The sequence below is a fragment of the Apodemus sylvaticus genome, chromosome 8 (assembly GCF_947179515.1).
Source record: "Apodemus sylvaticus chromosome 8, mApoSyl1.1, whole genome shotgun sequence".
NCBI classification, from domain to species: domain Eukaryota; kingdom Metazoa; phylum Chordata; class Mammalia; order Rodentia; family Muridae; genus Apodemus; species Apodemus sylvaticus.
This window is the reverse complement of record NC_067479.1, coordinates 108,487,612-108,501,283: the sequence shown is the minus strand read 5'-3', so window position 1 is coordinate 108,501,283 and position 13,672 is coordinate 108,487,612. Positions and strand designations below refer to the sequence as shown.

The following is a 13,672-nucleotide window of genomic DNA, read 5'->3' as shown; positions in this document are numbered from 1 at the left end:
TTCTGGCTCAAGGTCAGGAGAGCTTGAAAGGACTGTTTCATCTGAACCTCATCTTCTTACTTAAAGGGTTTCTTGAAGAGAAACGGAATCTGATATTAATTAAATGACTTCTGATTTAAAGATAACCAAACCATGGTACTTTGCCTCCCCAAATATTTTCAGTCTTATTTTTAATGTGATTAAAGCCATAGTTGAAACCAAAGAGCATGAAAAATAGAAAGGAGTGGCCTGCTGGATAATTCATATTATCTTTTACTTAACTCCTCACTCAGAAAGAAATGGGGACCTGTCTCGTCCCACACATTCGAAATGAATGGCCCTATGAGACTACTACAAATTAACACACAATGAAATTGGCTCTAAATTATTAACAGGCAATATTTCTGAATAAGCAGGCAATACCATCAGTCAGTTCTCACCCCAACTCCATTTCTTTCTTCTTCCTCTTCTAGGATGGTCCTGAAGCTGGACAGACTGTGAAGGTGAGTGCTTATTATGTGCATACAAATTAATACGAGCGATTATGGGAACTAATAAAAAACCACAACGAGCCATTTTCAGCACATTGCTCTTTCATTATGTTATCTTCGAGGTCAGAGAGACCCTCAGTGTTAGAGCCATAAATCCTGACATTATAAACTGTGCCAAACAGTATGTTTCCCATTAGTTTACAAGACATTTACCCTTTGTAGTAAAATTATTACTGTGCAATCGCTAAAACAGAAACTAAACTGAGAAGTCCTAAAACATAACAGGGCAGGGTACATCAACTTCCTGTGGGTTATATGGGTCCTGCATAGACTAAGGCACCTGAGATATCTTTAGATCTCGGCACAATTTAATTTTACTTCTTTCTTCTGAGTAAAGGGGCGTCCTGTTGTGTGTCAAGTGCCTCCCTTTCCACCTGTCTTTTCTTTAGGCACACACATTTCTCTTCTCTATAGCTAATAAATACCAAAGTTCAAACCTAATGGGATCAATGGAGTTCAAAATGGTTTTTAAAGTGTGCTAGAGAGGAAAGGAGGATTTATTATGATAGCCTCTGATCCTAGTAAAACTAAAGTCCTGGCTGGTTATGAAGCAAGAATCCAGATTCTTTCATAGAAATATGAATTCCTGTAGTTAGGCTCAATGCTTAAGTGAGAGAGAAGGCTGGGTTTTATGGCGGTAACAATAAGAAGCAAGTTACATTATGCTGCTGCTGTTATCCATTGTGAGACAGAGCTTTTGGGTTTCAAAGTTGGCCTTGATTGACAGGGTAACTTGGCACCAAGGCCCACTAAGTAAACATGGTGCCTTTCTGATGTAGGTTTGTACCTGGCTCCAGTGTTTAATATAACTATAGTGCAACTTTGCAAATAGGATGCCTGGGAATTTTCATGGGGAGTGAATGTCTCAAATGGAACACTAACAAATTCCAAATAATCAAGTGTGGCCCCAATTTTTCCAAACATATGACATGGAAAACTTGACAAAGAATAGGGACATTCAACTTTCATCTATCTGTTCCTCTGTCCACTGCCATGTTAGGCAGATGCTAAAAGAGGATGCAAAATCTATGTCTTTGCTTTGAAAATGATTCTTGAAATACAATTTAAAGGTATTCAAGCTTGGCTACCAGAGTTCTGAAACTCAGAATTCAAATGTAAATTTAAAATGCACTGAGTTAGTTAACATGCATTTAAAAATACCTCTTGAGTGCTGTTTCTGAAGCCACTGACAGTCCTGGGGGTAGAGCTCATGGCATGAGAGGGTACACAGCTGTACCTTAGAACACACAAATTGATAACACACATATTAAACATAGCTGAAATTTATGTGGGCAGGAAGATTATGTCCTCTAAAGATTTTATTTCAAACTTCTAAAGGGGAATTTACATTATTTTCTATAAAAATAGACTTGAATAGGAAAAAGTAACTTCAAAGTTGCTAGGGCCAAAAGAAGGATGAACTAGACAGTAACTGGTAATGGCTGTCTCTTGTCGTTGATAGATGTTATTTGGGAGATGAAGATTGCTTTTTTATTATTTTTTAAACCAAATAAGCATTGAGGTCAACAGGGTTGAAGACAATGGCTATAGAGTTTCAGACTCCAATACCTGTATCATCCCACTTACCTGAACAAGTTGTCAAGTTTCTGTTAGCTTTAATGGTGATGATAGGGGATTGACTTATAATATCAGGCACCATGTATGAATTACTGAATGTTCTTACTATAACCCACACTGTTTAGCTTAAGCTAATTTCTTTAAACAATTGTATTCCTTTAAAAGAAATAAGCATATTACGTTTTGAAAATCTTTTTGTTGTTTCCAGACTGGTCATAGCATTTCCCCAGTATAAATGTGTGGGGTCAACTCACATCCCTTTTTGGAACATAATGTATAAAGAAAAATTCTTCGCACACACACAAACACACACACACACACACACACACACACACACACATATCTTACCTGCACTTGACAGTAAACTTTTGTTAACTGTTCTGTTACACTAAGTCCTCCTACCTACAAGTGAATAATCTACAGTTATCAAATTGTGATATTTATACCACCTTGCATGAAATTTTACTTGGGAGTCAGCTAAACGACAGTCACTACCACAAAGACTCTCATCTGTAATTTTAATAAAATCTAATAATTCACAATGCCAAAGGCAGGATGCAGAAACCCTTATTATTTTTAAGAAATATACATGGTCTTTTTTTTTTTCAGACAATCATGTTTCCCAGCCTTGTTACTTTCTGGTGACAGAGTAGCTCATAGATGGTGTTCATGTAACCAGGATACATGGATGTAACCAGGATACATGGAATCCAGTCTTGCCACACTAGCAGCTTTCCTGGGGAACATAGCAACACCTTCAGAATCCAGCTGTCCTATTTGGTTAGTTCTTGTCAAGGCTGGGAGTATTTCATGTTTGGAAATTCACACATTGGCACATTTTGAAGGGAGGTTGGTCAGCATACTGTGGAAAGCATGGGGCCTACCCCTTTTTTTCTTTGCCTGTGTGTGAGAGTCTTAGTGTTGTCTAATGTCTGATTTCCGCATTGTAATCCACTTTTGCCTCATGCCAGGTAGTAATAGCAATAAGCCCACTAATGGCCTTTTCCCTGAAGCAAGTGTTGCTATTGGTAATGAGGTACACCACTGAGTTAGCCTCTTGAACAGGATGGTCAGAAATTTTTTTTTTCCTGAGGCTTTAGATTCTGCCTAGCAAAGCACAGGCTGGCCTGGCTTGCTCAGTAAGACCCGTGTAACAAGGAAGGGGAAGTATTGAAGTAAAAAATGACCTCTTATTTCATAATTGATTATTTGGTTTCCTTCTTGAGTTTAAAAGCAGAACAATACCGGGCAGGGTGATTATTGCAGTGATGTAGGTGTCCTACAGGTTTGAGAACTAATCTCCTTCTCCTCTCCACTACTCAGCCCTTCCCTGACACCCAGCCAAGCTGTACTGGTGAACCTCATGCTCCTTCTCCTGTTGTCTAGCTGGATTCCTGTCAAGGAATTTTTCATTATCTCTAACACATTGGCTTGTTTACGTATGTCCCTTTTCCCCCTCTTGTTTCTTTTGTCTCCAGGGAGTGTGTGTGTGTGTGTGTGTGTCTATGTTATTGATGATACTCAGAACACATTGCCCTTGGCCTCTGGAATAGTTTACCATGAATGATATTGAGGAAACTGGGAGGAAGAAGGTCTCTGTTTAGACCTTCTTTGAAGTCAGCCATCAAAGAATCTCCCTACTCCAAAGGAGGTCTAATGCACTCCCTCAGCAAATGACTGCCTTTTGCAGGCATACTGTGAATGCTGAACAAGCAGGCCTCGATGGGTCACCTGGGCTTATTACTGTTAGATCCAAGTGCTACTGTCTCTTCCGGTCACTTCTGCCTGTCTATAAAAATACTTTGTCCTGTTTCTTTTGCTGTTTGTATCTGAAGCTCCCCTCAGCCTATAAAACTTACATCAAGTGAGTGTGCTATAGTTTTCCCTTGTCAATCTGTATCAGCATTGTGGTGATCCTCACCCTAACCTAGTAATAGGAACAAAAACATACTTTATGTGCAGTGCTGTTTTAGTGGAGACACTGTGACCTTCTGTGCGGAGACAATTATCTACTATCAAGTGTCTATCTTTAGTCATCAGGAAGTAGGCATTGTTGTATATGTGTTTTCAATTGTGCAGCCAGACTTCCAGGTTTCCTGAAATGTCTATGAAATATCCCCCATGTATTTTGGCCATCAGACTGAATTTTCTGTAAATTATGTTTTTAAATGCAAATCTCAAGTGTAATTCTAGACAAGCAGAATCCCTAATGTTTATTCATTCGTTCAAAGGGGATGCTATCTAATCAGCTTAGTGGGAACCATTTTCTTGATGCTGTTACATGATTGTCATTGGGTGGAGGATACTTTAGGTGTATTAAGGAAAGAGATTTATTCCAGATAGGTAATCACAGAATCTCTTTATAGATCATTCTTGCAGATCCTCTTGCATGTTTATAGTGTGTGGATGCTGTACTTAAAGGCTTAATTTTATACTATTAATGTAGGAAATATTTCTTAATAAGTGTTGAAATATTAAGAATTACTTCCCACATTGCTCCAGCAGAAAGAGGTGTTCTTTAAATAAATATTATGAGAAATTGTCTTTAATCTCCTATTGCCTGTAGCATTTTTTTGTTTTCTGGATCAGGTCCTATACATGACATGGAGATCTGATCATCTTACAATTTAGTGCACATAGAAGACACTTAGCTGTCAATAAAATCAGAGAGTTAATGTAATTTGGCATCTGTCAGAAGTGCCATGTAAAGGGGCAGGCTCTGAACTGAGAGCTTCAAGTTTTTCATTTTCCAACTGGAAACTATTGAATTGTTTGGTGATAAAAAGATGCTGGTATGAACACATAAAGAATATATCAGGTATTAGGTAGGATTTAGACACATGTATGGGATTTAAACCTGTCCCAACTTTCTCACCACATGCTATCACTGGTTCTTGTGTATACTTGCGACTCTGTGTGTGTGTTCATGTATTTGTGTATGTGTGTGTGTATATGTATATGTCTGTGTATATGTATAAGTGTATGCTGTGTGTTTGTGTATGCTTATGTGAGTGTATATATGTGTATATCTGTGTGAGTGTACATATATGTGCCTGTGTCTGTGTGTGCATGAGTGTGTATATGTATGTGTGAGTATGTATGCGTTTATTCATGGGTGCTATAGATAACTTTGGGCATCATTTTTCTGTGTCTTTCTACCTTGGGTTCTATTGAATCAGGGTCTCTCCCTGACCTCAATATCAAAGATACAATAGGCTGCAAGGCCTGCAAGCCCCAGTGATCTTTTGTCTTGCTATTTCAATGCTGGAATTAAAAGTACACATACTATATGTAGCTTTTTCACAGAAGCCAGGTCCTAATGCTTGGAGAACAGGTCCTTTAATGATTAAGTTATCTCATGGTCCTATTTTTTCTTTTATGTGTTAATATTTGTCTATGCCCATTTGTGTATGTGACATGTTGACATTTGTGTTTGTGAATCCTAGTATACTCAAGCCAGATGGGTACAGGGCACATGTAGGGATCAGAGTATAGTTGTTGGTGAGAGTTCTCACCTTCTACCTTGAGACAGGTTCTCTCTCTCTCTCTCTCTCTCTCTTTCTCTCTCTCTCTCTCTCTCTCTCTCTCTCTCTCTCTCTCTCTCTCTCTCTCTCTCCCAAATCCATATGAAAACCTAAAGCTCCCTGGCCTATGAGCTTCTGAATACTTCTCTGTCTCCATTTTTCATCTCTCTGTAGCATAGTGAGATAACTGAGATCCTTAATGCATATCTTTTACATGGATTCTGAGGACTCAAATTCAGGGCCTTATCATATGTTACAAGGATTTTCACCCCCTGATCCATCTCCCAGCACCAGTACAGCAGTGTACACCAGTAGTATTTGTTGTACTAATTATTTAAACTCAAATCAAAATTTCTACCCTGCCTTTGATGATTCAATTCCCAGATAAAAGACACATAACCTTTATATTTATATTAAGCGTTTATAGCACTGGAGTTGGACAGATTTCTGCCCTCTAAGACGGTAGCCAGCTCTCATGCTGTATTTTCATGATTCTTGCCCCATGTCTTCTTGTCCTCTTTGCATCTTACCTCTCTCATTCCCTGTTGTCTCCTGCCTCTAACCTCAAGCTCAGGAACCCCAAACCCCACCTTTATCTCTTTTACCCAGTTGGAGGCTGGAGGCATATTTACGTACCAATCAGAGATAACTTGGGGTTGGGAGCAAGGTTATGTAATGTCACTTGGGTCTATTGTCAATTCTCTAATCCCTGGAGGTAACAAGGCCTTGGGGACCAGAATTTAATCATTACAATAAATAGCAAAAGACCAAACCTCAGCAATTATTTTATATAATATTTTTTGCTTTTTTTAAAAATTTTAATATTTGTTTATTTGTTTGAGAGAGTACCTATCTATATAGTCCTAGTTATCCCGGAAAACTATGTAGACCAGGCTAGCTTTGAACTCATAGAGATATATCTCATCTTTCTGCTGACTGGTGACATTAAAAGTGTGCCTCACTGTAAGTGGCTTTTTTTATTAATAACAATTTCACTAGTATTTTTTTAACCTTTAAACTAGGATAAGGATGGACCTTAGCAATGTGAGCCTGACATGGAAATTGTGGCTGCACATTGACTTCATTCATATGCACTGCATTTTCTCACATCTAATTACTACCTGGTAGCTTAAACTTTTGAAAAAATTTTGGTCTGATCATATATCTTGAGGTTTATGAGAAAAGTAGTTTAAATGTGTTATGATAAAGGACACTTGACCTGGATGTGGTGATACACTATAACTCCATTATTTGGGAGGCAGAAGCTGAGAAGCAAGTTCAAGACTGGCTTGAACTGAAAAGCAAGATTTGACCTGTTTCACTCCCTCAACCCCTGTCTCTTCATGGTCATGGACATACACTGAAAACACACACATACACACAGACACACACACACACAGAGGCAAACACATGCTCCTGTACACACAAACACACACATCATATATGAAACCATTTGAAAATTCAAAAATGTACATTATTTTTTTTCCGATGTATTTTTATTTTATTCGATATATTTTTATTTACATTTCAAATGATTTCTGCTTTTCTGGTCCCCCACTCTCCGAAAGTCACATAAGCCCCCTTCCTTCCCCCTGTTCTCCCACCCACCCCTTCCCACTTCCCTGCTCTGGTTTTGCCTTATACTGAGTCTTTCCAGAATCAGGGGCCACTCCTCCATTCTTCTTGTACCTCATTTGATGTGTGGATTATGTTTTGGGTATTCCAGCTTTCCAGGCTAATATCCACTTATTAGTGAGTGCATGCCATGATTGATCTTTTGAGACTGGGTTACCTCACTTAGTATGATGTTCTCCAGCTCCATCCATTTGTCTAAGAATTTCATGAATTCATTGTTTCTAATGGCTGAATAGTACTCCATTGTGTATATATACCACATTTTTTGCATCCATTCTTCTGTTGAGGGATACCTGGGTTCTTTCCAGCTTCTGGCTATTATAAATAGGGATGCTATGAACACAGTGGAGCATATATCCTTATTACATGCTGGGGAATCCTCTGGGTATATGCCCAGGAGTGGTATCTCAGGATCTTTTGGAAGTGAGGTGCCCAGTTTTCTGAGGAACTGCCAGACTGATTTCCAGAGTGGTTGTACCAATTTGCAACCCCACCAGCAGTGGAGGAGTGTTCCTCTTTCTCCACATCCTCACCAACACCTGCTGTCTCCTGAGTTTTTAATCTTAGCCATTCTGACTGGTATAAGGTGAAATCTCAGGGTTGTTTTGATTTGCATTTCCCTGATAACTAATGAAGTTGAGCATTTTTTAAGATGTTTCTCCGCCATCCGAAGTTCTTCAGGTGAGAATTCTTCGTTTAACTCTATATCCCATTTTTTAATAGGGTTATTTGGTTTTCCGGGGTCTAACTTCTTGAGTTCTTTGTATATATTGGATATTAGCCCTCTATCTGATGTAGGGTTGGTGAAGATCTTTTCCCAATTTGTTGGTTGCTGATTTTTCCTTTTGATGGTGTCCTTTGCTTTACACAAACTTTGTAATTTTAATTGGAAAATTTATTATTTATCTGGATTTATTATTTGTTCTGAATATTGGTGTGTCTGATTATTTCCGTGAGTTGATCAGCAGTGCCCAGAAAACTTGTCTAAAGTGGGTTTCCACTAGAAAACCTTGTCCCCTGTGCTGATTTAGTCAGTGGAGTGGATGCAGAAGTTTTTTTTTTGACAGATATCATGATGATTCTGAGGCATCTTACATCCTATGCCAAATCAATGAAAGGATAGTGAAAAACAGACATGGAAGGCTGTCCATGGACACAGCATCTTCATCCCAGACTTACTGCAAAAGAAGATGTCCTGTGCACAGGGTGGAGACACCCATAGCTTGATAATGAAAAAGATTTGGGTCTGTTATTTGTTATTTTCATTTGGAATGAAATTTCCAGAGAGCTTCAATCTGCCACAGGTCTTTTATCCTCTGATGAAAGCCACAAGGAACGCTGCCTTGTCTCTGTTTATACCTAATGCATGTATTTACTACAGGAAGAATTAGTGTCTTCAGGATGCAGTAGCTTTTATCTTGTAGAATTGCCTTATAATTTGCATCTGTTCCTAGAATAAATCTAATTTCACTGAGTTCAATAAACCAAAAACAGTTGCAATATTCAGTAGACATTTTGAGAGTACTTCTTGGGACTTGCTACTTTGAGAAGCGGCGGGGCTCCAGGATGCTTTTCTCCCAAACCCTTGGTCACTAGATCTCCTAGCCAAAGAGGCACCAATGTCTCCTTAGGAAACCCTTTTTTTTCTCTTAAACCTTCATGTTTCCACCTAAGTAAGTATCTAAAGAGTAAAAATTTCCATTTCTTTTTGTTTACTGTTCAGCACAGTGGTTTTTATCAATGTGTCTGTTACCTCCCTCTTACAATTTCTGTCCTTCCATCTACCCACCCCCCCAAAAAGAAAGGTCAGCGAAGGAAGAGCTTTTTGAGGATCTGTGCCTCCTGGCAGTTAAGAAGGAGATAGCAAAGCAAACAATCTTTGGGTGTGATTGGGACTGACAATCAAAGTCTAAGGCAGAGTAGCAAAAGGTTGGAAAGGAAAGGCAAGAAGGATAGAAGGGAGAGGTACAGGGTCCCAGGCGTGTTTCTGCTCTTTCTAAGAAGGGCTGCAGAGAAAGTCTCAAGTAGTAGCAAGTGGTCTGCAGAAGAGAGGTGGAGCTTGAACATGGAGGATGAAGTGGAACTCAAGGAAGGCTGTACAATCTAGCTAACAATGTGAGTGCTCATTATCTAAGGCAAGCACAAGGACATAGATCCAATTTGTGTTGCTGAGAAGATAATACTTATACAACCTCTCCCTCTTCTGGAATGTTGATTGTTGTGCTGATGAGAAGTTCCTCTCTTTTCCTGCGGTTTCTCATCTGAGCTTTAGGAGCCTCTTCTATCAGCCAGAACTTACCCAGATGTTTCCATTGAATCTTCTCACCCACACAGTAGTGAGCCACAATGGATGTCCCTCTCTCTAGGTAGATTTCATTCCCCAGAGAAGGAGAAAGAATCAAAACTTCTCCATTTCCACTTTGGCTAACTTGTATATGCATAATGTCTGTTGGGTGTGGACAAAGGAAAACTTAACAAAGATCTGAGATATTTTCATTCTGTAACTTTTTTAAATTGTAGTTTTTATGTCTTACATTTGGCGAATAACCTGGAAAGGATGGGGGTGACAGTGGGGTTCCCTGGCTGGAAAGAAATGCAAAGCTGTTAAGATCCAATTAGAGGAGATGACTCTAGGACCAGACTACCCAGTTGCCAAGCGCATCTACCCTCTATAAGCCAAGTTTTCCAAAGCTCAGTATCCATTTACACATTTATCAAGTGAGGTTTCACCGGTCTTTTAATGCCTTCTAAGGATACTGTAAGACCCAAATGGATGATTATGTGTTCAAGCTCTTAAAACTGTGCCTTGTACATAGTGAAGTCTCAAAAAAAAAATGCTATAAGCTTTTATAATTTCTACTCAAATTTCTCTGTAGCTCTCAAGGTAGGCATTAATATTTGATACAAAAGCAGCTGAAGTTTACAGAGAAAATTCACTTACCTAATAGGTAACAAGATTAAGAAATCAAATCCAAGCCAGAGGAAAAACTCACATTCTCCTTGTATCATATGGGTAGTGTGTTCCTTCAAAACTTTTAGTCATCCTATCAGTACAACCAACGATGTCCCAGAAGAGGGAGAGGTTGTATAAATATGCTCACTGCAACACAAATTGCAATATCCTTTTGCTTGGCTTAGAATAATGTTGGCTTGCACCCAAAAATACCCTGAGGACTGTCATTGTTAACTCGATTATACAGGTGAAGATTAACAAAGCAAAACATCACTTCATTGCTGTATGTCCACTTATAGTAGAATTATATGTTTTAGGTGTTTAATTTTTCATTAGTGCTCCCAACAAATTCCACCAGTAATTACAGGCTCTGACATACAGTGGAGTTGGCATTGAGTGTTCTAATTTTGTTGTGAGATCTGTAATGCAGATATAGCAAACAGGACAGATGTGTTCTGACTGTCATTTTTTTAGTATTCTGTAGAATTTCCTCTGAAGCTTAGACTGGGGATTTCTGTATAATCACTATGAAAAACAATGTCTCAAGCAGAGAGAAAGATGTCCTATAGACCCTAAGATCCTAAATAACTGTAAAACATTATTACTCAGGATTATCTTTTACCTCTGTTGGTACAGTAAAAGCCCAGCTACCCACTGCAACCATTTTTGTTGTGGGATAGATACTTGGTGCTCCAAAAACAATTATTGAAGGAGTTTTCAAGTAGGTAAAATGTTTTCCTCAAAAGCATGAGGACCTGAGTTTGAGCCCAAGAAATTCTATTACCTGGTGGCACATGCTTATAATCCAGGTGCTTGAGATGCAGGGACAGGCAGTCTCTCTGAGACTCATGGGCCAACAAACTCAGCCTATGTAAGAGACCCTTTCACAAGAAATAAAAGTGAATTATACTTGACAACCCACTCCCACTCCCAGACACCAAGACTTTTCTATAGCCTTGTGCAAATATGCATATTCACATGCACATATACTTGCACACATAGGAAAACCCAAACATACACACACATGTACAAAATAAGAACAGCAATTAAAGAATTGATTCTCACCATCTTATGTTTCAAGCCTAGACAATTTTGTTTTAAATTATCTAACCCTATGTAATCAGCTCTTTACAACATCAGATCTTTAACCATGCCATATCTAAAAATCGGCTTGACAGAACTGTGGTACCAGCTAAAATAGTTGTGCCCAGTTAGTCACGTGAAGAATATTCAATACTTTTGTTTAAATGCAAGAGGCCAGGTTAGCCTCAATAGACAAGCTCTTTGTTACCATGAATCTTCTATGAATGCACAGTGCTCAATGAGAGCCCAGAAAATAATGTGTGCTATGGTAGAAACTGGGCACTCAGCTGAAATAAGTCCAGATGTTATGAGATTTTATTTCGAGAGTTATTAATAGCTAAAAATAATAAAATAGAAGACCAGATTGCCTTGAGCTACCTCTCTAAGTTTTAAAAACTATATATTTCTTAGAAATTGCCTCTGGGTGGAGACTGTAGACAGAACTCATGGAGGGAGGTGAGGGCTCCTCAGGTGACCTAAATCTGTAGCAGTTCATTTCCAAATCAGTAATGTATCTCCAGCTGCTGATCATAATACTCCAATTTTAAACTATTCATATTTTATGGTTTATTAAATAAAAAATATATAGTTATCTTAGTAATTTTTGTTTCACATGGGCCCCATCAGAAGCCTATTTCACCAAGCTATGTGTATTACAATTTGTTGCATTTACTTTATTATATATAACATGTAAGTGCTTTTCATACCCCTGAATCCAAATCTCTGATGACAGCAATCGTGGCAGAGTTCTGCAATGCCACAGTTAGATGTTGCCCAGATTTGTAAGTTGCTCTCTCATTTGTTTATATAAATATACTTTTGAATCTAGCCCTAAATGACCTGACCTGACTCTTGGCCCCATATTCCTCCTGAATTATTCAGTTCCTTCCAGAGGTCCTCTTTGCCCTTTATACCAGAACCATTAATAAAGTAATTCTCCAGACTCAAAAAGCTGCTGGAAAAGTTAAGGATTAGAGGGCTGAGCCTGGTGCACGAGGGAAGAGGTATAATGAATTATAGCCCTGGAAACCTGCTGAACCACAGACATATAGAAATCAAGGGATGTCCTCCCTAATAACTGAAAGCATGTGAGTTGGATGAGACTGTGAGGGGCCTCGCACCAAATAAAGTGAAATATCCACACCCCACCTCCTTGTAAATCGTGTCAGTTCTGGAAAAGGGTGATTTTGAAATTTAACCCTATGCCAATATAATATTCCAACTTGAGAGTGAAAAGACAAACAGGGCTTTGAAATCTTGTGTTCCATTAATATAGAAATAAAGTACTTGATTCCCAATATGGAAGTTGCCACTTTTTGCTCTCATGTATTTTCTTTCAATAGGCTTTCCTCCCTCCTGATGTTATAGAAAAGGTAAACATGGAGTTCTTTAAGAAGTTGATCTTGCTTTAAGTGGCTAAGGAAAATAAACAGCATTGAATGAACAAAGTGAACCTCCAAATACTCTTTTTCTTCATAATGAAATCCATTTATCCTAATGTTCACATCAGATCTCTCACTCTGGGTCTATATATCTGTTCCCTGAAAACGAAATGGCTGTTTATGCTACCTATCCTATTGCCCTGAAAAATGAATCAAGAGGGGCTTTTATTTGTGTTTCAAATCATCTGTTTGTTGTAAATGGTATGAATTCCCAAATGTGAACATGTTCTAGCAGTACAATTTTGATGTTACTGTTCAGTCATGAAAAGCATAAATGTGATTCTAACTCAGACCCACCATCAAATGGTCATAGATGAATATTATTCTTAAGGAAGACACTCAAAGCATAGGCCTTTAGAGAATTCTAGGAGGCCTAGTGACCTTGGAAATCAGATATTTTCTTTTACAGTACAATCTTTCTCTTCCAGCAAATGTGTGTGCATATATGTGCACATATACACATGCACACACACACACACAGACACAGAGAGAGAGGGGGAGAGAGAGAGAGAGAGAGAGAGAGAGAGAGAGAGAGAGAGAGAGAGAGAACATTGAAGTCTGTCTTCTATCTTTAATATTTTGTAATCCAGGGTACTATGGGGGAACTGTTTCCAATACTGCACAACTCTCATTTAGAATTGATGCTGACAATTGCCTCACTACCCAAGGTACTCCATTCCTGCCTCTAAGGGAAAGGAGCATCCTGCCTCTCTGGTCTGCCTCCTTGGCATTCACCCTTTAAGCCCAACTTTGGAAATAAATGGCCCAATATGGAATGCTAAGAAGCTTCGTAAATTCTGTAATTCACAGTGAGTTCCTTTCCCAGGGAGTATCTATGGAGAACCTACTTTATATTAGTCATTGTAGGCTACTGGCTAGAGTGCAAGGAAGGTGAGCCAAAAAAGACTCTCAGCCTTACATCTGTTC

The 13,672-nt window shown here is 38.7% G+C and overlaps 1 protein-coding gene across 2 annotated transcripts in view; it reads left to right on the top strand.

The window, feature by feature from the left end:
- Fhit (fragile histidine triad diadenosine triphosphatase) overlaps positions 1-13,672 on the top strand; it is a 1,648,302-nt gene that overhangs the window by 1,334,715 nt on the left and 299,915 nt on the right. For both annotated transcript variants that reach the window (XM_052190252.1, XM_052190251.1), the window contains one exon: positions 453-482. In XM_052190252.1, the coding sequence (XP_052046212.1) occupies positions 453-482 (30 nt within the window). The remainder of the gene's footprint in view (positions 1-452; positions 483-13,672) is intronic.